This window comes from Acanthaster planci, linkage group LG19 (genome assembly GCF_054643075.1).
Source record: "Acanthaster planci isolate LZ-2023a linkage group LG19, COTS_SCS, whole genome shotgun sequence".
Lineage (NCBI taxonomy): Eukaryota > Metazoa > Echinodermata > Asteroidea > Valvatida > Acanthasteridae > Acanthaster > Acanthaster planci.
Window position 1 is genome coordinate 508,500 of NC_141795.1, and position 22,071 is coordinate 530,570.

The 22,071-nt window shown below is 44.4% G+C and overlaps 1 protein-coding gene across 6 annotated transcripts in view; it reads left to right on the forward strand.

Annotated features, from left to right (window-relative positions):
* Positions 1-22,071, forward strand: part of wdfy3 (WD repeat and FYVE domain containing 3) — a 102,904-nt gene that overhangs the window by 59,150 nt on the left and 21,683 nt on the right. For 3 of the 6 annotated variants that reach the window (XR_015428403.1, XM_087149185.1, XM_087149189.1), the window contains exons 26-55: positions 141-293; positions 1,080-1,315; positions 2,121-2,236; positions 2,461-2,587; positions 3,235-3,452; positions 3,693-3,880; positions 4,398-4,532; positions 5,419-5,592; positions 6,671-6,703; positions 9,210-9,257; positions 9,654-9,720; positions 10,535-10,656; positions 11,189-11,390; positions 11,984-12,055; positions 12,580-12,669; positions 13,543-13,675; positions 14,400-14,598; positions 15,075-15,112; positions 15,223-15,270; positions 15,492-15,582; positions 15,719-15,898; positions 16,174-16,395; positions 16,970-17,135; positions 17,254-17,414; positions 17,868-18,016; positions 18,257-18,377; positions 19,480-19,646; positions 20,492-20,552; positions 21,248-21,367; positions 21,647-21,764. Coding sequence is in view for 5 of the 6 variants with exons in the window: in XM_087149185.1 (XP_087005311.1) it covers positions 141-293; positions 1,080-1,315; positions 2,121-2,236; positions 2,461-2,587; positions 3,235-3,452; positions 3,693-3,880; positions 4,398-4,532; positions 5,419-5,592; positions 6,671-6,703; positions 9,210-9,257; positions 9,654-9,720; positions 10,535-10,656; positions 11,189-11,390; positions 11,984-12,055; positions 12,580-12,669; positions 13,543-13,675; positions 14,400-14,598; positions 15,075-15,112; positions 15,223-15,270; positions 15,492-15,582; positions 15,719-15,898; positions 16,174-16,395; positions 16,970-17,135; positions 17,254-17,414; positions 17,868-18,016; positions 18,257-18,377; positions 19,480-19,646; positions 20,492-20,552; positions 21,248-21,367; positions 21,647-21,764 (3,955 nt within the window). In the remaining variant the exon portion in view is untranslated. The remainder of the gene's footprint in view (positions 1-140; positions 294-1,079; positions 1,316-2,120; positions 2,237-2,460; positions 2,588-3,234; positions 3,453-3,692; positions 3,881-4,397; positions 4,533-5,418; positions 5,593-6,670; positions 6,704-9,209; positions 9,258-9,653; positions 9,721-10,534; positions 10,657-11,188; positions 11,391-11,983; positions 12,056-12,579; positions 12,670-13,542; positions 13,676-14,399; positions 14,599-15,074; positions 15,113-15,222; positions 15,271-15,491; positions 15,583-15,718; positions 15,899-16,173; positions 16,396-16,969; positions 17,136-17,253; positions 17,415-17,867; positions 18,017-18,256; positions 18,378-19,479; positions 19,647-20,491; positions 20,553-21,247; positions 21,368-21,646; positions 21,765-22,071) is intronic. The other 3 variants (XM_087149187.1, XM_087149186.1, XM_087149188.1) reach the window with 3 other exon arrangements.

The following is a 22,071-nucleotide window of genomic DNA, read 5'->3' on the forward strand; positions in this document are numbered from 1 at the left end:
TGTTTACAAAGAACAAAAACTTAGGATTGAGTCCTGGATGCAAGGTCTTGGCCTGATAAGCAGTGTAGCCCCTTCAAAGCATTGTCTGTGTCCTGGTCGTACTGATGATTTTTTACTCTTCGTTCCGTCCGTTCTCCCAGATTCTGGCCTTTTTGCTGAAGAGGAAGAAACATCTCCTCAATAGCCACATCCTTCACCTGACCTTCTCGTTGGTGGGAACCATCGACAGCGGGAGAGAGACTACCATCATCCCTCACAGGACGGCCTTTGAGGACCTCCTGTGTGACTTGGAGGTATGGCCATTCATTCCAGTCCAACAAGACACCAAGTGTAGTTCATGCAAAGTTTCACAGCCTCGGGATCCATGTGCCAAACTCAAAATCTAGAAGATGTGGTATTGGACCTCACACTCAAAGTATGCCAACTTTGCATTATACTGACGTGTACCTGTTAAACCAGGGAACAAAGGATATTTCTCTGTCGTTGGTAAGTCAACAAACAGCTAATGCGTTGCGCTCACCCACGTAGTATGCTGTTGCATAAGTAATTGCTCTCGCCACAAACGAATGTGTGCTCGTGTTTATCAGCCCAACAAGATGTCGCAATTTTGCTGTGGAGTAGTCCACCAAGTACTCACACTTGCTCGTGATCGTGGGTACTCCGAAGTCTCCACAACTTTATTTCAAGCACCCTGGTCACAATTCAAGCCCACAAGCTCTTCCTGATGAGCTGTAACACAGTCAAGCTAGTCCGTTGTTGTTTATTCACTATAATGGCCGTGTTATACTTGGTGTGCAATTGAACATGAATGCCAAATTGTGACATTGGGTCGCACTTCACACTTCACCCAAGCACATATGGCTACAAATGTTTTATGACGTCTAATTCGCTTCCTTGTGCATTCACATGAATTTTGAGTCAGCCGTAAGTAGTGATAGTAGTGTTCGCAGTGACCAATGAACAGTAATCGCTCAACAACACTTGAATCTCTGTCACTCTCGTTCAGATGTCTTGAAGTCGGTGCAGATGGTGGGTTTGAGATTACGCTGTCATTGGATTTATTCTTTTTCCAACTGTAGGTCTGGCACAACGCGCCCTATGATCTCCAGCGCTCCCTCTATGACCACTTCTACGAGCTACTGACGGACTCCAGCGAGGCAGACAAGAATCGCAAGATGATGCGGCAGCTGCGCATGGTCAACCGGCTGCTGTACATGATCCAGGATCCCACCCTGACCCACGCCACCATCCAGTCCATTGCCAACCTGCTCAGCGTCATGCTGCAGGGGGGCTCCAGCAGCGCTGACCTGCTGTCGTAAGTGATCGCCGTCGTCCTTCGTGGTGATGGTGGTGGGTTAAAATGAGTCAATTCAGTATTTCAGAAAGCCAAAGTCATTCAAGAACAAAGCAACTTATGCCATGTAGGTATGAACATGGTCAATGCTTGTGAGTCGGGGTTAATTGATGAGGCCAATCTGCGCTAACTAATGTCCTTGACCTAAACACCCTTCGTTTTGGGCGCATGTTATTTAGATATTGAGCTGGCACTTTCACATTATTGCAAAAGTACCATTAGAGGACGCATATTAACAGGAGCATGTAGCACAGTGTGGGACAAAGTGGACATCACGCGGCTCCTTCACACAGCAATTACGCATTGCAATTACGCAATTACAACCAAATCTTGCCATCCCCCATTCGCGTCATTACATGGAATGCTTCACCCTTTCAAAACATTTCCTCTGTATGTCAACTTGCATCAATCTCACCTGCTGGAATCTTCAAATCTTCAAAGCACCATACCGTAGCAGTTAAAGCATTGTCAAGTCACCAATGTGAATCGCTTCGGTTGGGCAACAAGGTGTTCACCACGGTTGGGTCAATTTAAGGTCAGATGTCCCAATTGGACTAGCGAGAGTGACCTTGCTGCAACTGAAAACACGCCCTCTGACACAGTGTGACATGGGAATCATGGAACCAGGAGCAGGACGTTAGTACCTTAGCCGACGGATGTGATTGTGCTATAGTCACAAGCTGCGCTCAAATACTGTGCCATCTGCCGTGAGCCAATGCATTCGGGATTTACTGTCAAATCCATGCTTTTTGTCGTTTGGTTGCAGGTTCGGTCAGTTTCTGGCATCCACCTTGCCCAATCTCTCAGCAGACGAGAGGATGGTCACCCTTGATGAACTCCAGTGTCTCGTCTCGGACACCGACTCGCAGAGAGGAAGCAGAGGTGAAAAAAAAACAAAGAACTTGGGAAAAGAGATCTGACATTTTCTTGCGAGTATATTAGCCATGTATGTTTGAACACTGTGTCAGACATTTGTGACCATTATCAAGTGAAAATCTTGTGACTGAGTAAACTCGGAGACCATTTTTTATAAATGAAATCAAACCCCACTGTGTCATCTCCATGGCAACACCTTTGTAAGTTTTGGGGCGTTTTTCTTGACCCAGACAATGAGAGTATTTCGGAGGACTGGACAGGGACCGTGTCTCCTCACAACATCCACCTGAGGAATGTCCTCTTGGACGTCATCCTGAAACTTCTCTTTGCTCCCAGCTCGCACAGCATCAGCCCCAGGTAAATGCAAAACAAAGTAGAGGATTCTTAACTGATTTGAAATCTGTTATCCATTCTTAGACATTCAACTTTGGATGTGATTAAATTAACTGGCTATGACTTCAAGTAGCGTGTCTATGGGAAGCGACTACTGATGCTAGCCATTAATTTCAGTAGCCCCATGTTGTTCTCGGCCATAGCCATAACTTGTGGACATGACCTTTTTCAGTGACCGGGGTCCAGAAGTGTCCTTTTCTTTCTATTTCATGCCCGTCAATCTCCGGTGTCCCCATTTGATCTGATGCCTTTGGCGTTGAGCCATATTTTCAGAATTAGGCATCTTGTGGCTGGGGCTGCACATTTTTCCATTAGCACACCGTGGTGAAAGTCCAAAGCCACAGACAGTAGAGACCATTTTAAGCTTATGCTGACAAAACATTTTAGATTGAAAAGGTTTGTGGGAAATGCCTGATGTTAGTGCAGAAGGACTTCTGATGCTTCCATTGGATGAACGGTAACAGAGGCACGTCGTAGCCCGTGGCTTACACGTCTGTCGAGAATCAGGTACTGTTATGAAGGCTTCTGAGTATCTATGAAGCAGCTGTGGATACTTGATCTCTTTCTCGGCGCATTGAAGGGATATTGTTGGGTATTTTTCTCCTGGACAGCAACTGCGAGGAGATCCATAAAGTCCTGGGCTATGACTGGCTGCTCCTCTTCATGCAGAGCCACGTCCACGCCAGCACGGTCATCATGGGTCTGCGCATCCTGGTCAGCATGCTGTACAGCCAGTCGGCCATCGGCAAGTTCCGGGACGGGACGTACGGTGGCGGCTGGCTGGAGAAGACGGAGGCGGTGCTGCAGAACAGAATGGGCGTGGTCCTGGGTAGGTTTCTCAGGGGGAGGGGCTGTAGAGGAGGTATTGCATCTGACATGCACGAGATTGAGCGTGCCATGTAGATTTAATTAGTAAGAGTTCGTATAAGTCACGGTATTTTGTTGTCATTGCTTCAACCTTTGTGCTAGATGCATTATTCATTTCTCTGCATCCCCAAATGTCCCGTCCAGGAACCTGAAGGGTGGATTGCCAGATACACACAGTTTTTCCCTCTCTGCGTTGTTGCAGGTTTCAATCTGGGCAAGGGCAAGAAGGGGCTACAGAACCGTGAGATCAACCAGGAGGCCTGCCACATGCCGGGCTTCACCGTGCTACAGTGGCTGCTGCCCAAGCATGCCAGCGTGCCCGAGCTCTACTTCCTGCTCATGGCCATGTCCCTGGGCCAGCCCGTCAGGGAGTTGCCGGAGAATTGCCAGGTAGGGAAATGCATGTAGTTGGTCGGGAATTTTTCTACTTTGAGTTTAATGTGGCCCACCTGTTGCGTTTTGCATCTGCAACCAAACAGATATTTGTAGCTCTCGGTCAGAGGTGGGGAGGGTTCAGATCCAGTGGCTGGTTACATGTTGTGATCCTCGTCATGTGACATTAGTCGAAGTGCTTGTCTTTACCCAGGAGTATAAATGGATACCTGTGAGGAGCAGATGATTGTGTACACCCGTGCCATTCTTCTCATACACTGTATAAAATCTCTGTATCAGTGCTGGGTACCACATTGATGTTCAGGATGTTGGAATCGTAAAGATCAGGGAACTAAATTCAGTTTCCATGTACATGTATATGACACTGGAAGCCAAGGGACACATTTGGTTGTACACTACTTTGCATATGTATACATACCACCAGCAATAAAGGTATACAGGGCATGCCAATATCAGCATGGCCCTACCAAATCTGCCCCGGGCTTATGGTCTGGCACCTGTGCTTTCCCGACAGCTGGATCTGAATTCCATGTGGCAGTTCATATTCGGCGTTCCCACCAACCAGCCGCTGTCTGGCCGAGTACCCACCAACATCTGCACGGACGCGATCCTGGTCATCTTGGCTCAGATCAGAGCGATGCTCAACCACGTAAGTCGTAGTCAGGCAAAGCTCCTCGACAACCCACTGGCACGCTTTCTGACGGCGGGTTAGGATTGTTTGATTGGTTTTCGGTTTTACCTCAGATTTGTTAAAAATTGATATTTGTCCCATTAATTTTAAATAGGGTTGTATTTTCATTCAGTATTTTGTCGTTGGTGCATTATTATCTGGTGTTCTGGTAGCTGCATTTGATTTATAACACTCTGTGAATTATTCCTTTACTTTTGTACCGACGGCCAGCCATAGTTTTAGCAGTCACTGGTAGGAAAAACACAACTGTGATGTCAAAAGAGCGGACCGTTTTGTTGGTTTTTCCCTATTTCAAAAAGAGATCAAATTTTGCATGATGGTTCTGGCTAATGTGTAGATAACCTGCCGATATGCAGCCTCCTGTGTTTACCTTCGGATAATTTTACGTTTGGTGATATTCTGTCATCAAATGTCCAGCATTCAGTTGTATACATGCTGAGGCAGTGACATTGGTATCGGTGAACTACAGTGGAACGCCGCTATAATGAACAAGACGGGGTCCATGCTAAATGTTCGGTATAGCGGTGTTCGGTATAGCAGCGTTTCACTGTATTGCTTAGGGAGTTCTTGATACATTGTCTCAAATAGATGATTAAATGTTGATTTAACAGCTTGAGAAGTACAATTTTTACCTGGTCATAAAAAGTACTTTAATTTGGTGTAAAAAAAAATCTGCCTTTTCATCCAAAAAGTCCTTGCTTCCACAAAGGCGACTTGATGAAAGTTATGCTTTGTATGCCGCGCTGCGTCAAATTCTTTAATTTAAACCCTTAAAAAATGTTTTGGACAAATCTTGAAACTCATTTTAAAGCTGCTCCACTGTTAATTCCCCCTCCCCCCAAAGACCGTGGACCCAGATGAGGAGATTCCCTGGATTCAGGAGTACCCAGTCACTCTCATTCAGTTCCTGCTCTACTTGTACCACAACCTCCCCGAGTTCAAGCCGGTCTGCATGAGTGCTCCGTTCCTGTGCGGTCTGGCATCCACCATGTTTCCCTACACTGCCAACACTGAGCAGGTAAGAATCTCGTGTCCAGGGCTAGGCCTTTGCCAGTTGCAAATATGTGAGGGCAAGCTGATGAAAGACCTAGCCATAGCAGGTTTCAGACGTGACTTGGAATACAGAGCTCAGGGAACCACCTCCGGTGTAATTCCATCTAAATTTCAAGCTCTTGTTTTTATTCTCATGCATGTTTCAGCTGTTAGAAAGAAGGAAAAAGATACTTGTTAGACTGAAGCCTTTTCTATGTACAAATGTGTATGCCAGTGTACATGTATATTGCATAGTCGTTTGATATAGACCATTTTCCTGTGATGTCACAATCGTGCTGGACCTATGATGTGTTGTGATGGTAATGAGTGCATAGTGCTGTGATGGTAATCTACCTATTCAAAATATACTAATCAAGCATGCAGCGTTTGCACATGGTTGAAGCTGCCCGTAGGAATATATGCGATCACCGTGGCCAAGGCGGTCCACACGTGGTGGTATTGTTTACATTTAGTCACGTGGGTGGAAAGTGTCTATACACATTCGTTCAGTTCAATTGCTGATTTGAAAAAAAAATGAACATGTAACAGGTTCCCTCATTGTATACAAATGATTAAAGAAAAAGCCTGTTTGAAAAGATACTTTTTGTGGCCAATCAAAGGCTGTGGTACCAACTTCAGGAATACTGGGTGTGGCTTTAGGAAGGGTGTACAGGGTCCTTTTTTGGTGTTTCCCACAAACTTTTTCTGATGTTTCCATTCTCGATGCACTTGTACGTTTTCTTCACCACACTTAACACAGACATTTATCCCCTGCAAGTATGATCACCTCACACTAGTTCTTCAACTGTCATTCCCCTTTTCTCTCATTTATTGGAATTCTGTGCAGAAAGTGATTTTTATTCGCTTTCCTTCCGTGCACTGTTTGTAATCCTCCATCTGGAATGAAAGAGATTGACTTCAGGAAAGAAACGTCTTTAGGTGCATGGAGAAACCCCCCCTTCCCCTTTCTGCCCTGCTCCGCCCCCCCGCCCTCCTTCCCCTGTTACCCCGCATGGCCTGTATTGTTCTTTTCATCAACCATTACCCCCCACTCCCTTGTGTAGGTCTGTTCTCCTGTTGAGGAGTATGTCATACTGGTATGTATGCATTTGCCATTTCAAGTCACTTACATGCGCCACAGATTTCATGCTTATTAATGAGTTTGCAGCAGAGCTTGTTTTGTGTTGCTTGATCTTGTCTGCTGTGCTGAGGATGAACGAGCTTTGCTAAGGGCTCAGAGCGATGCCAGAAGTAGGGATCAACCGATGATCTATTCTATACATCAGTATCGTGCACGGCAGCGATCGATGTACAGAATTTACACGATTTATCCTCTCAGCAGTGACTGTGAAGGCAATTTTAATCCTATTACCGGTAATGTGTAAACTGACATTTTAAATTTCAAGGGAGTACACTGAGTTTGTGTTGTTAGTAGGCCTACATCCCGTTAACCCCTTCGCTCCGGGAGACGGCAAGAGCCGCGGCTTTGTGTGAGGATTAGTGCATACCACACATACAGTCTATTCACCATGCAGCTACTGGTTCAATGGGGCCTGCTGATGGACAAAGCCCTCCATTCAGGGCATACCACAGCCCAGCAGTCACGGTCAAAAGAATTACCGGCACGAAGGGGTTAAGGTTACGTTTCAGTTTTTGTTGGTAAAAACATCGGATCGGACATCGGCTGATGTTCTGATTAAACATCGGACATCATATCGGCAGTTATAATCTACATCGGTTGATCCCCAGCCAGAAGTAAGATTTTTGAAACTTTTGTGGCTCATGAGGTTAGGGCTATGGTGGTGGAGGTTTCAGCAGAAACAGACAGGCAAACAGAGGGAAGTCATGGATAGTGATATTGGTGTGAGGAAGTGAAGGTTAATAGTCCAGTTCGTTAGTGACTTGTCAAGCGCACGCATGCTCTACTGATTACAAGCTCCCATTGGATGAACACTCAAGCTGCGTTAGCTTCCAATTGCGGTGGTTTCAATGCTACAGTTTGTGTGTAGTAGGCACGGTTTAAGCTTAGGTAATGTTACACTAATGAACCAGATGTAAGTTCACCACAGCTATCCGTGTCATGGGCAAGGTTTTGAAATGGTTGGTAACGCTTGGCCTTTTCCCACTAGACAAATCTCAGGGTTGATGTAAGGTTGAAAACTGGCGGTGAGTCACACTTGAAAATCTTCAACCCCGAAGTCAACCACAAGGTTGATTTCAACCTCTATTGAACTCAATCAGGGTTGAGATTTTTCAACCTGGGTTGAAACTTTTTCGCACTCATTTCCGGGTTGAACTAGCTCCGATAAGTTCGATTTGCACAAAACAAGTTTGAAACAATGCCAGGTTGAACGCGGGGCAAATTTTCAACCCAGGGCAGTCGTGGGTTCAACCAGGGTTGAGAGGCCACAGTGTGTATGCTTGTGCATCTGTGTGCTACTCTGTAGCTTCTTGAAGAAAAGGGAAAAACCTTGGCGAGGAACAGAAAGCAACTCTGGGAGGCATATAAGGTCAAAGTTACTACACAGAGCATGGGTGGTTAGATTGGCGTAGTGTTCTTTTCCTTCACTTCACAAGCATAGTAAGTCGTACTTGATCTTTTTTTTTTAAAAAGGGTTCCTAATGGAAACTAAAATATTTCGCATCCTTTGCTGTTTATGGATTCTTGGATGCTGCATTTAATATCAAGCCAACTTTACGAAGAATGTGGTTTTTACAAGTAAAAATATAAAAATAAATTGGTGTCCATTGCTAAGAGTGTTCAATGTAGCAGCACACAGGCTTGACATTAACCCTAACCTTCCCCAACCACACAGAATTAAACAGTTCTAAAGTGTTTAATTCTGTGGGGATAGGTCTGGTAGGCCCATAACAGCTGGCTTTTGCATTGGGTTTGGCACACCTCAGAAGAACAAAGTCCAGCCTCTGTGCACAAAGTCCCCTATGGGTGTTTAACTTTGTGTGAATGGGGAAGGTTACGGCCAGCAACCCATGGGGGGGGGGTTAGGGTTAATCACATATCAATTGCGTTTTGATTCTGTTTGCATTTACTTATGTCCTTGTCTCCATGTATCATGTTCAGTACCTTGGATATTAGTTGAGTTGCAATCTACAGTGTTTGTTCTCGTTTTTGTTCTTCGTAGCTGGGTAATTCCAGAAATCAGGGGTCCATTTTTTTGGTGTCCCTGTCACATCTGACATATAATTATGTAAGTTCACAACACATTTTTTAATTTCCGAGAGTGATGAATTAATGCAAATTACCTGCCAAACAAATAGTAATAGTTTGAAATCAATGCTGGTGATATTTCCATGTAAAATAACAAAGGTCAGATGTAACAGGGACACGAAAATGCCACACTTTTGGACCCCTAATTTCTGGAATTACCCAGCTGTGCTTGCTTTGTAAACAGAGCATGCAGACATCTCATTCCATATTACTCTCCATTCTACTGATACTAATACATGTGATATTGGTTTTTTTCCCCCTAACATTCTTTACCAACAGCGTTTCGAAGTTGTTGCTGTTATATGTAAATTTACTGTTTCAAGCCATTAATGTTCTGATGTTTGAAACCGAGTTGGTTTTGTTTTCATATGTAGCCAAGCGAAGAGAGCAGTGAATTATCCTCTCCGTCCGATGAGATCAAAGTAAGTTAGAAACGTTTAGCTCTGTCAGATTTCTCGGGTTCACTTTTTATTCTGTTCACAGTGAGGTTTTACCCCAAAGCGTGTCCTGCAGTAGAAATATCCATCCACATTTTGCAGGGGTGAGATTTCTCAGCTTTTTAGCTAATTTCAGCTTCGTTTGTTTTGGATTTCAGCTTTTTTTCCTCACTGGCTGTGTACAAATGTATAGGAGATTTTCACAGTTCAGCTTCTTTATGCCATTTTTCAACTGTTTTCAGCTATTTTTATCATTGGTCAATCTCACCCCTGATTTTGGCTCGTGGTTTCTACTTATTTCAAATGTTTGCTCTATTCTCCCAAACCTTTGTAATTCTCTCTTCATGCCATCATTTGTTGTGTTTTTCTCTGTCATATTAGTACCTCCCTGGGCTGGGCATACCTGTGTTCGGAATCAAGAGCCCAGACCGATATCCTACTCAATCCGGTAAGAGCAAAAAAAGTTTTTAAAAATTCCTCTCCAAAGTCTGGGTGTTCTTATGCTTCATGAAAATTCTCCTTGTAAAACTAAGGCTGCATCCAAATCTCTTGTTTAGAGCTAGGTCTAGGTCTTCGCTCCATTGGAAATGCCTGGAGCCGCGTAGACAATAGACTTAGCCGTAGCTCTGGAAGCCCATTTCGGACACGGCCTTAGTTTCATTTTTTTTTTGTATTCACTGAAGTCAGCAGGGTTCATGTACTGGCCCGTGGGTAAGAACTCCTCATTGATGCAGTTGTTTAGCGCTGGTATCGTGTGATGATAAATTGGACAGAATTTGAAACGTGACAAGTTAAGCTTGAAAATTCAGTGAGCTTCTTCACAGATTGCCATGGAGTGTGCACATAAGTTAATAATCCAGTTATAATGCACACCAAGCAATGTTATTGGCCCATTGAAGAGGGCTTTTAGCATGGTACAATTATTGAACTAACAGGCAGTCACTGCCGTGACATGGTTGAGAGTCAAGGAACCAGCCATGGGGAGGAGTTGAGCCATGCCTGGATTTTTTATGGGGCTACGGCTAGGATGACATGCACACCTATGGTAGCCGCAAGCTAATGGCTGCATCCACTTCCCATAGATATGTATGTTCCTGACAGCCATAGCCAAGAAATTCAGCAGTAGCATAGGCAGGTAGTCATTTTTAACTCCCTGGCACAGTTGGGCACTGACCAATGGAAGAGGTGCATTCTACCGTACCATAACTATTCATGGGATGCAATATCTTTGCAGTCTACTGCTTGGTTTTTTCTTCCTTCAGGCAACCTGGCCAATCATGCAGCGAGACGCTACGTGATGGACTTCCTGCGGGTCATTGTCATGGACAGCCTGTCGCTTCCAGCCCCCAGCAAATCAGCCCCAGTCTTGGATCTACTTCTAGAGGTAGGGGGTCCTTAACTTTTTGCCAGTGGTATTATTTCACAACTAACTTGTCCTAGGCAGGGCGTTGCTCCAGGCCCAATGTTGCTTTACCACGCGTTTGTGCTCGGGAAGCCAGTGTACTTGGAAAATCTGTCCCTGGACGAAACTTAACCAACCGATGTCTAACATCGACCATGTTTGTCTAGATGGCTAGTGTCAAAAGTGCCCACCTTTCACCGCTGCAATTCTGGGTTCAATTCCCAGTCCGGGCCATATGAGAGTAGAGTTGTTCATTAGTTCTCTTCTGTACTTTCAGGGTTTTTCTCCGGGTGCTGTAGTTTTTGACCCTCTGTAAAAATCATTACTTCAAATCTCTTGCTGTGCAATGTGGTCAGACAGATATCAATTAGCAGCTTCCTCAAGTGCATTTATATGCTTTTAGCCCAATTTCACCTCATTTCATTATTACAGATGCGGAAACGATGATTTGGCCCCAAATAAGATGAAGGAATTAATAAAATTTTCAACAATCCTCAACTCCTGTCATTTCCAGGCATCCCCCGTCCGAGCCTCAGCGGCGCAGACCAACGAATTTCAGACAGAGGTCCTGGCCAGCCTGATGGACCGGGTGGTGGCTGGCGATGTCCTGCTGGAGAAGGAGGGCGCTCTCCCCATCGCTGCCGGAGGGAGTTTCGGCAACCTCATCAACAATGTCTTCTACCTGAGTTCCCGGGTCGTGGATAAACTCTGGCAGGGTGAGAGGCCACCTTTCAGAATGGATGTTAGTGGAGGGGGGGAGGTATGGCCTAGTGACTTGGGTTCCTGACTCTTGATCAGAGGGTCCAGGGTTCAAATCAAGCTGCTCTCTGTGGGTTATGTCCTTGGGCAAGTCACTTTACCTCAACTTGCCAGTCTCCGTCTAGGAGTATAAATAGATGTTGGCATTAGCCAGGAAACAGCCTGAGATGAACTACCATTTCACTCAGTCGTATCATGCTACAGAATCCGGAGGTTCTTTCCATGACTTTCAATGAAACTGACGTTCGCTTTTACACTAACAAATCACTTTCTTCTCAGGATGATGCTGTACTTGGCATGTGTCACAGAAACTGTTGATGGCAGAATTTCGCCATTCATATGTACCAACTGTCCAAAGCAGAGACACAGACCAAGCAAATGGGACAGCTTTAGAAAGTTCAAATTTGATGGATGGGTAACACAAAGTTTCCTTTTGTTTCAGGAAATTAGGTTGCCAATAGCCAGCACCACATCACACTTTATAAGTTTTATTGTATATTTTCACTCCAAACGTACTATAAATCATGGCAATTGTGTCCTCTTTGCGCAGGTGTTTTCAACCACAAATCGAAGGAGGTGTTTGATTTTGTGGCTCAGCTGATCAACCAAGCAAAAAGGAGAGGTAGAGCTGGATCTGTTTGTTGAGAAATGAAGCGTGTCGTTACTTCGTAATCATAACTTTGCTCACATGCAGCTTGCTCAGATGGCAACACAGCTGTGGATTTCATGGATTAGCGCTAAGCCTCAATGCTCACTTTTTCGTAAAGCGAATAACCTAGAAAAGCCACAGTGAAAACCGAAAACTGTGAAAGAAAAAGTACTGCATTACGCTGAAGAACGATGGAGGAATAATTGGAATAAAGCCCCCCAAAAGGTTGTGTGTGTAAGATATTGATTCCTGCTTTGTTAGAGTGGTCTACAGTAACATCTGGCAGACATTTGCATCATGCCTCTTCACTGCCAACATTGTTAATCCTCTGTCTTGACAGAGTTTCCATTTGAAACGTAAGATGGTCATATATTGGTTCATTTTCCATGCTGCACCAGACAATTGGAATTTAAAACATTTGGTCAATTTGGTTTTTTTGTATCATCTTCAAGGTCAATAGTGGAACAATCTTTTGGTTTTTGTTTTGTCGCATGTAGGCTCACATGGCATTCCATGGGACACCATCTATCACTGTCTGAACAGAACGGTACTGTACCAGCTGTCTAGACCTCACAACACTGTAACAGGTCAGTGGCGATCTCGGGGGAAACGTAGGGCATTGCAGCAAGAGTGCTGGAAGGGCATTACCGAGTTTCTGTCTCTGGAACTTCAAGTTTGATTTGATGAGGAGTCATATGGTTCTAAAAGTTTGATCGTGTAACCTCAGACAGGATTCTGTTAGGTTCATTGAGGTTTCAAATGTATTGCAGAGGAAACTGAGAAAGGCTAGTTCTCCTCCCTAAAGCCTCAAATTAGCTTGCTTGTGGTGCTTGAGAGGACTTCTCGAAAGATTTCTGTTGGATTATTGAAACTGAAACTAAAATGGCTTTAGAACCTCAGCATTCAGTCTTCTGTCGACGTGGCAACCTGTGACTAGTCTCAGGAAATGAATGTATAGTTGAAATGAAAACGAAATGACCATTAGGGTTGAAACTCCATGCACCCCCTTGCTGACCCTTAAGCTAGATTAACGGGCATCTGTTCAGTTCAAGAAAACCAACAAAACGTCAGAATTTTCCCCCATGTATCCTTGCTCAATGATTACTTTCAGTACATGTGTATGTGATATTTAAACATGTTGGCTATGTCAAGCACGTTGACTTTGTATTTACGGTAGGTGTAAAGTTTTTGTGTGATTCATACTGTTTACTTTCATGAAACGAGAGTTGTCATAGAACAGTGTTAACCCTAACCCCCTAGGGTGTATGTAAAATCGTATTGAAATCAAAGGATTTGGGAGTGTTTAGGGTTAAGGGCATAAGTAGCTGTATAGAATTTCAGTGGTCCCCAGGGGGTTAGGGTCAAGGAAACGATAGAGGGGAGGTGCAAGGTATTGGTCTTTACAGCATGTGTGCCGATGAGAGATAAAAACCCGTGTTTGTCTTGACTCTCTGCTTTAGATCAGTACTCGCTACTGGAGTCCTTGCACCAGATTACTGAGAACCGCACCATGCTCTTTGGGCCTAGCAACTCCGAGCAGGAGTTTGTCATGTGTCTCTGCCACCTGCTCTTCAGCTTGACAGATGATCTCAGGTACGGCCATCCGTGGTCTTGCCCCGAGGGAGTTGAAGTGAGGATTTGTATGAAGCAGCTCATGGCGTCGAGGGGTCCAGACCATTTTTTTTTAGCGCGAGCCATGCTTCTCCGGTTGAAGCACTTCTGTGCTGTTCTGATTCACTTTGAAGCCTAATCCCTTTTTTGATGGAGCAATGATTGGTGTTTCTGAGGATTGGAACAATGCTGGTGTTGTCACTGCTTTAAACAGGTCCTGCATAGCTCAGTATCCTGAAGATCTAAACAGGTTCAAACTTAGAAAGTATTTTTTTTTAGTTGAAGTTGCGATCAATTCTTTTGATGAGAACTGGACCTCAGGGGAAAGATTATTTAGTATGTTTGTTGCCACTGCTGCTCTCTCTTTTCAAATTCTAGACAAAAGTACCTGTTTGGTTTACTGCATATAGCAACGAATTCGGGAATACTTACTGCACTTACGTGAGAGACATCAACAAATTGTCTGCTCATTTTCCACCATTGCGAATCGGCAGTGAACCAACTCCATCTTTGGTTCTCATTTTTTTGGAAAACAGCGATGTCACGCAGGTATCACCAAATTTGCAAACGCTGAACCAATTACCAGAGCAGAAATATGTTTCTCGTCAGGGTTGTGAAAACTTGCCTCTGATGGTGTAGTAGCTGATGAACAAGATAAAAACATTTTGAATAGATTGGGTAAAAAACTCGTTTTTTTTTTATGCAGTGCTGGTGGAATGTGCTTACACTGCCAGTCTACGGAGGTGAATCGGACCACTCAGTGGCATGTTGACCCCATGTACCCAGGCACTCACTCGGAGAGTGAGTGTCCAGAGCACGAGAGCTCCCATGCTCAGGAGGGGCAGCTGCTGGTCCGCAAGGCCTCTCGTCGTGTCTGGGACGAACTCATCGCCAGCAAGAAACAGGTCAGTGGGATCCCATTGATTTTACGGTTGAGAGTGTTAGTTGTGTAAAACTTGGACCAAAGTTAAACCTACGTCACGAAAATGGGACTCCGGATTTTGTACCAGCTTCAGTCAGGTTGGGTCAAAGTTGGGTGCTGTTTCCATCTTTGCGCCAGCTTGGGAGACTCTGTTGGGCCAGAGTGTGACAACATGCAAAGAAGGCCAAATCGATTCCATTTCAGTGAAAATAAAGTGTGCAGTCTGTACATCGTAATTCTATTAAGGTTGTGGGGGCTGTCACAAGCCCAGTCCTCGAGTCCTTTAACAGCAAGGAATGCTTTTGTGATGGACTTGCAGGGAATTCTGATGGTCGCGAGTACTCTTATTGAATTTTAGTTCCATATTTGGTTGCCCATTGGACAAGAGTATCTATTGGCCATTGTACGTGTCATGCCTTCAGTTTCCAAAATTGGTTCCATTGTCTTTTTCCTTTGCAGTTTATTGAGGAGATCTTCAAAGTCACATTACCAAATTCGTAAGTCTGCCCTTCAAATTTTTTTCCTCGTGTCAGTGACTATATGACTCGACTTTCCATATTTTGTAGTTCCATTTTTAAAATAATTATGTATTTTTTTGTCTTTTCAGCAATGCGGGAACTAAGGGTGCTGTATCAGTAGATCTTAAAATCGCAAGGTATGTCAGAGGAACCGATATTAAATTTCTGGTTGAAGAAGTGTTTCCGCAAATAAGAACCCTCTAATTGCTTTTCACTTTTCACTCACATGGAAGCCTGTATTATGCATGTTGTACTTTTGAGAGTGTTGTGGATTGTCATTGAGTGTGAGAATACCTGTAAGATGTCATTTGGCTCAATGATCGGGAAAGGTCTCTGAACTGTATGTTTTTCCCCCTAGATCTTCCATGGGTGAAGCTGCTTCCAAGGTGTGGAACAGTTACATCACAGCAGAGAAACGGAACACAGTGCGTGAGCAGCAGCTGTCATCAGTAAGTCTTGATTGCCTCTTTTTTTTTTCACTTCTATTCACCCCATCTCCTTCCCTAAGGAAAATCTCAAACTTCTCTGGTCTTTTGGAGCACTTATAACAGATGTTTTATTTGCATTCCTGTGAAACTTTTTTAGCGGTTATCAAGTAAAGTAAGCAACAGCTTCCAGCTCCTGTCATCAAGTCGAAAGAGCAAAAGAGAAAGCGCATCCTTCAAGTCCAACCTGCCATCAATCCAGGAGGCTAGTATGTGGACATTCACGCACATCTCCATCGCCAGAGATCTGGTGGAACTGCAGTTTAACCAACACCAAGAGGTGAGTAACGAAATCCAGTGGGAAAACTAGTTCAAGAGTGTCTTAGGGGTGTAGGTGGTGAGATACGGTGTCAGGAGTGGGATATTTCAGGCAGGGATTGGTATACTGGGCAGGATATTCTGTAATCAGTCTGCAGAGCCAGCATGCAGGTCGGTGGGCAGTTTATCACATGTTGGCTTTGTGGTTTTAGCTTCAGGTTTGAGCTTCACAATTTTAGACTCTGACTTCCGTATTAGTACGGATTTCAGCAACCTGTTTCCCTGTCTCTTGCACAGAGCCAACAGCATCTGCAGCGATACATCGAGGAGGAGTGGTCCCAGATGGAGATGGAGCTGACCCGTGAGCGGGGTCTGTGGGGTCCCCCGTGCAGCTCGGAGCTTGACAAGTGGATCCTGGACATGACGGAGGGGCCCTGCAGGATGAGGAAAAAGATGCTCCGCAATGACATGTTTTACGTTAACTACCCGCATCGGCAAGATTTTGACACGCTGGAAAATGTAAGTCCCACTAAAGTGGTTGCTGAATCAGATTGGAAGTTTTTCATGGAGACTTGTCATTGTATAGTAACATCCTAACCTTTTGCACTTTGCCGTCATGGGAGAATTTATTAAGTAGTAACTAGAGTTGTAGCCAAGTCGGATTGTAAATGTAGTAACTCACAAGTGACAGGAATGAACATAGACAAAGGAATATCTTTGGTCACAGCTCATTTGAGCAGCGCAAGATTTGAGTCTGGGTGACTTGTGATAGACTCATGTGTCCCAGTGAATGCTATCTTCCCAAAAGCGTAAATCCAATTCCAAATGTTCCACTTGGACCGGTACTTGCAACATTGTTGATGTGAGCAATATTTAGGATTTAAACACTGTAAAATAAAGAAGGGACATTAAATATCACTTGTATTGTCTGGACAAAGAAATAAGTGGTAAAAGGAATTTTTGCTTGGTATTTGTAAGTTAGAAATTGTAAATGCACAGGGAAAAGAGTTAATAAGGTGACTTCTTGACAGCTAAAGATTGGTCAAAAACATGGTGGAATAACATGTAGTTGTCTTTTTCTTCCATCTCCAAGAAGCCGTCAAAAGGCCGCAAGCCCATTAGTTTTGATAGCCGGAGGTTCTGGCTGCGACAAAGAGGGCAGAGTCTGCTGGATCGAGGGGATGGGCCAGTGACAGAACCAGTGATAGACACTGACATATCGATGGAGGGAGTGGAGGAAGAAGCAGGCACCAGAGAAGGTAAGAAGATTCCGTTTTCTTCTCTCTGTTTGAGAAAAAAAAAGCTGGGAAATGTCTTACGACTTAAATTGTCTCTTGGGTTTTATTCACTTCTCTTTATTTGTATTACCCTGTGTAGGTCTGTGTCCGTCCTCCCTTGTGACCAAGCAAGGTAATTCCAGGCAGGATAAAGACTGGGAGGATAGCGAGACTCCGGATATTGAAACGCCAGTGGACAAGCCAGAGGAACCGAAGACGGACAATCAGATGATACTGCGACTCATGGAGGAAGGAGAAAAGGTACGCAGATATGTGAACAAAAAATACACAGTTTTTCATGGAAGGCAAAGTTCGAGTTGAATAGTGCGTCATGAACTTCCATTCTTTGAACGTTGGAACTAATACGGAAGCTTTCTGGTGCTCTGGAGTTTGTGGTTGACAAGTGTTCTTTGTCTTGGGTTCTTCTTTAGAGTATGCATATGTTAACACCTACTGGATATGTGACCCCTACGCTGAAGTTTTCATTGGAAAGAGAACCTCTCTCCTTTTGTGTTGATGTTGGCCTGTTTGGCATCATGATTCCAATATGATGCCCAAAAAATGCGAGGGGTTCCTACTGCTTGACATTGCACAAAATGCTGTTAAAGGCCCTTGACTCAAGAGTGGCTCAGGTGACTTGGGACTTGTTTGATCAGGTCGGGTTCACAAATTCAAGGTAACCACGGAAGGCATTTCTATTTTTGTTTGATTCAGATTCGCCACATGTTTCGGTGTGCCCGCATCCAGGGACTCGACACCAGCGAGGGGCTACTTCTCTTCTGCAAGGATCACTTCTACGTGGTGGATGGATTCACGCTGCTGAGCTCTCGAGAGATCTGCGACATTGACGCCGTCCCCGCACAGTACGATTAATTTGTCCTCCTTTTCTAGGGTACCTCTTTGTAGAGATAAGGCATTTTTGACCTGTTTTCAACCCGTACGAAGTCTTGCATTCTACTTCTTATTTTTGTCAGCCTTTTGAGCTTCCAGATTGAAAAGAAAGTGTTGGAAGCTGACCCAGTCTATCGAGCTATTCACCATTCCTGCTCTCTTTGTCTAGTTTCTTACAGTGTCTTCCCATTTTTGTTCTCGCTTCCATTCAGACACCAAGATCCGATTATTCCGAGAGCCTCGCGAGGTCAGCGAACCCACCAGAAGCGGACCAGCAGCAAGTTTGCCTACGAGGACATCCGGGAGGTTCACAAGAGGCGATACCTTCTGCAGGTAAGCGAGTGTTCCCTGCTGACTGATTAAAGTAGCTCGAGGATCATTTAAAGGATGACTCTCTGAGTAGTTGTAGCCCATCCAGTTCTGTAAGGTTGCCTCAGGTTCTCTGTGGAGCTGAAGCGAGGTTCGTGAGCGTTGACATCTCACGTCAGCAGTTGCGGTACATTCTTTGTTGCATGTCGAATGTCTGATCAGTGAAAATGGGCTAGGTTGGAAACAGGTTGCTGGTTTTTGAAAAGCTGTGGACCGCGCTGTTCTGCGAGGCAAGAGAACGTGTCGCAAAAGTGGTTTCCAGGATACCTTTGACAATCATTCCTTTCGGTTACAGTTATCCAAGTACTTGTTTCTATGGGATCACTCAGACTGTGGAAATGAATTGCTCAGAAAACCTAACTGCTGTCAATTTGAAAAGTAAATCATTAAGCCTTTTAGGCTTGAATAAAGTTTACATGTTTTTCAACTTGTAGTGCTTGTCATCTGTCTTGTAAACAGGTTAGGACTTCTCAGGTTGGTCCCTGACCACTCACCGATGGCATTGTTCCATCTTGTGTTTGTCCCTGGCGCAGCATTGTTTTCGGCCGTGAAATACTTACAAATTTGGATGCTATAAATTCTGACCCTTAGTAGTCATTTGTTCGAGATTTGTGCAGTATTTCTTACAGCATTGTCCCTTTTTTGAAATTCCGAGACTAGGTTAAGGAGTGATGTTTACTCCAACTTCTGACTGTGGCCCACAGCTGTTTGAGGGTGACACACACGTTCAACCTCCTTGGACTATTCCACCCTTAATGTGTCTGTGAACTTAATTGAAATCACTAAAGTGTGAGGATATGTAGACGTTAATTGGCACAACGCACAAACTTTGCCAGAACTTATCAAAATGTCTTTCATGTTACCACACAGCGAATAGATATCATGTGGCGTGAATCGATTGTGTTAAAAAAATCAGAAAGACAAATCAATTGCACCAGTTGGCCAGCTTTCAGTCTAGAAAGGGTACTTACCCCGTCGACAGAGCGTGCAGTTGGCATCTGAAAGCAAACCATGATATTCAGACGTAAACTGTTTTATGTTCGTTGGTTTGACTTTGTTCCCTCAGCCGTGCGCCATTGAGGTCTTCTCTGCGGACGGCCGAAATTACCTCCTAGCCTTCCCCCGCAAAGTCAAAAACAAAGTCTATGCCAGGTTTGTCGCCGAGGCAACCAGGCTGACGGATGACACCACGTCAGTGGCGGGACAGAAGCGGAACGTCCAAGTGGAGGGAGGGTAAGGCTGCCAAATGTTGCTTCCCAAAAACCTGACGCGCTTATCACAGCTGGCTGGAAATGAGTTCAGAGCAGGGCCCCATTTCTCAGCGGTAATAGAAGTTTCCTCGAGACAAAGTAAAGGCACAATTCTGCCCCAACAGTTTAATTGGATAAATCTGACGGGTAGCCCCCATTGGCATTTGGAGCACTGTTCTTCCCGGAAGCCCAGTTAATTTCATGGATTAGTGAGAAATTTCAGCTATTGCACAGTGAGCGCGTGATGGTAAAAAAAAAAGATTCTACCCTTGCAGTGTGAGTGCTGGGTTAGCGTAGAACTTGCATTAGCACTTTTGTAAGCACACCCATACTTTGTCATTGTGGAGACTGTGGGTGTGTTGGAACTCTGGAGGGTTTTGATCATTTTTACACATTCTGATCATCACAAACTTGTCCTGTACTTTCCTAAGAAATTGTCCACTCAACGCTGATGAGTGATTTTTGTAAGTGCAGAAACCCACAGCTGGCACAGCTGTGAAATTGGGGCCCCCCATACCATACATGTACATGAGGTTTTGGGTAGGTGTGAATTTTGGCAGCCGAGGGAGAAAATGAGATTAATCAGTGATGAATCAGTTGAAGATTTTGGAAAATATGTTTACTTGCTTGTTTATTCCTTTGGATAAACGTAAATAATGCACATGTGTAAACATGCGCATTATTGATAACTGTTACAGTTACACGTGCCTCTAATACTAAGTGCTGTATTTGTAAAAGCCATCAGCAAGCACTCATGTGAGAAGGATTGGAGACAGTGGACGGAATCATTAAACTAAAGATCTGCACAAACTCTGCCTTCTCTTACAGTAGTAGCTTCTTAGGGCTCGGCAATCTTATTGGAGAGACGACAGTCACACAACGCTGGGAGGTAAGGTTGAGATTTTTTGCACTCCGTGACATATCCCATGTGATAACTCTTTGAAATCGGGGATCTCTCTGCATAATGTTTGTGCTGCTTGATTTCGTAGACGCATAGAAACTTAAACTGCATATCGGAAACATTAGGCAAAACTGTTGTGGGGCCCACTCCCATGTGTGGGACAGTACTTCAGGAGAGTGAATTTGTGACCAGGTCCGACAAAATGAGTCGCAAGTCGCCACAGCCACTGTGGAGTTGTTTAAAGAGTCTCACAAAGGTCAAGCGGTTAGAAACTGCAGCGTGTCTGTCACATGATATCCAGTTTTGTCAAGATGCAAAACTCAGCAATACAACAAAACAAAGAACTCAGTTTGATCTGTTTAATGCAATCTAAAACATAATTATAGGGGGAAATGACCTTAACCCCTTCACGGCGGGATTATTTTGACTGCGACTGCTGGGCTGTGGTATGCCCTGAATGGAGGGCTTTGTCCAGCAGCAGGCCCCATTGAACCAGCAGCTGCATGGTGAATAGACTGTATGTGTGGTATGCACTAATCCTCACACAATGGTGCAGTGTAGTAGTCTTCGGTAGCGAAGGGGTTAAGACTCATTTTGTTGGAGTAGATTGTACTGATCACTGTGTGAAACTACATTCTGGACACGCTTACTAATCAGTTTTTTTTTGGTGATTTGTCGCACAGAGAGGAGAGATTTCAAACTTCAAGTACCTCATGGCACTGAATACCATTGCGGGTCGCAGCTACAACGATCTCATGCAGTACCCAATCTTTCCATGGATACTCGCCGACTATGATTCAGAGGTACCGGGAGTGACTTTTTCCTGCTTAAACAAATGCCGCTCTGTCACCGTTAGTTGTGATTTGAATGATCTGTGGTCTTGAAACCGTGGGTTGTTTTAATGACTTTTGCCGGGGTTGTCGAAATTGCACAGTTAGTGAATGATAAATATCGCATGGGTTAAAAAGACATCCTTGCCTATACATTTGGCATTCTCAGACACAAAGACCTTGCTCAAGACATCAGATTCAGACCTTTCCTCATGGTTTATATTTTTTGTAACTGTTAAAAAAATTTTTTAGGAGCTACGTCTCAACAGAGCCGCGACATTCCGGGATCTGAGCAAGCCAATGGGAGCGCAGACAGAGGCCAGACTCCAGCAGTTCAGGAAACGCTATGATGAATGGGAGGACCCCACAGGTGAGAGGTCAAAGATGGACATGAATAGTCATCGACCTCGCATTAATCTGCAAGAACTAGGGCATGAATATTTTGTGAAATAAAATAAGCGCTTATCGTATTTCATTTCAGTGGAAATAGCGCATTCAAACACAGAAAGCATTGCCACCTTCGTGGCTAGTCAACTCCAACGCAGGAGTGATTTTTGACAAATCATCTTGCCCGTGGACACACATGCAGCAACCTCACATGCTCGATCGGAGCGCACAGTTTTTTAGAACCAGTCACAGAATCTTCAGTTTAACTTCCTTGCACCAGGCCATGGCTG